General features: G+C 33.3%; 1 protein-coding gene across 1 annotated transcript in view; it reads left to right on the plus strand.

The window, feature by feature from the left end:
* The window catches only part of HELRODRAFT_161869 (hypothetical protein), a gene marked incomplete at both ends in the record, with an annotated part of 29,378 nt that overhangs the window by 19,780 nt on the left and 8,563 nt on the right, over positions 1-1,035 (plus strand). The window contains one exon of the mRNA XM_009021741.1: positions 339-914. Coding sequence (XP_009019989.1) covers positions 339-914 — 576 coding nt within the window. The remainder of the gene's footprint in view (positions 1-338; positions 915-1,035) is intronic.

The raw sequence follows: 1,035 nt of genomic DNA on the forward strand, positions 1-1,035 counted from the left end.
AATTCGTGTTCATTAATTCCTGTTATTGATCATAGTACATTTCACTCAAACATTGACCCTGACTTTAACATACTGGATTCTTTCACTTTCTCTTCTCCTTACTATTCAATTGATAATCTTTTGAATATGTTAAATAATAATGATTTAAAATCTAATAACCTCTTGTCAATCCTACATATAAATAGTCGTAGTTTATTAAACAAAGTAAACGATTTATTATTGTTAAACAATGTTATAAGTAATTATTTCAATGTAATTGTTATCTCTGAGACATGGTTAAACGACGAATCGGTTAATTTAATCAATTTACCAGATTATAATTTTTTATTCAAAAACAGATCTAATAAAAAGGGTGGTGGTGTCGGGATATTTCTCAAATTGGGACTAGATTATACACTTTTCGACAATGCCCTATCAACGGACGACGTCGCCGATTGTCTATGTATTGAAATTAAATTTCACAAATCCAACGTCATCGTATTTGCTATCTATAGACCACCTAACTCTGACCCCTCCAATTTAATTCAAAAACTTGACCTCGCTTTATCTAGTCTTAAAACCAATTCTAAAGTTTACCTTGTCGGCGATTTCAACTTAGATCTCTCAAAGGCCTGCTCTGATAAACTCGTTGCTTCCTTTTCCGATTTACTGGCTTCCTTCAACTTTGTTCCTCTTATATCTCAGCCTACCAGAGTGACTCATTCTTCCTCTTCTATAATAGACAATATCTTCACAAGCAATCTATCTCATCACATTTCTGGTATTCTTTTACATGACTTTTCCGACCATTTTCCTATTTTCGCTTTATGTCCAAATTATTGTTTCCCCATTCCAACAGCTCCAATTAAACTTCGTAGAAATCTCTGTCCTGATTCTCTTAGGAAAATCAACCTCCAACTTTCTGTCCAAGACTGGTCATCTGTCACTACTCAAGATAATATTAATACATGCTGCTCTACGTTTTATGCCATTCTTTTCTATATTCTGGACTCCGTTTCCCCTCTGCTTCCAGTCAATTATATTTATAAAAAAATC

The sequence above is a fragment of the Helobdella robusta genome (genome assembly GCF_000326865.2).
Source record: "Helobdella robusta unplaced genomic scaffold HELROscaffold_3, whole genome shotgun sequence".
NCBI classification, from domain to species: Eukaryota; Metazoa; Annelida; class Clitellata; order Rhynchobdellida; family Glossiphoniidae; genus Helobdella; species Helobdella robusta.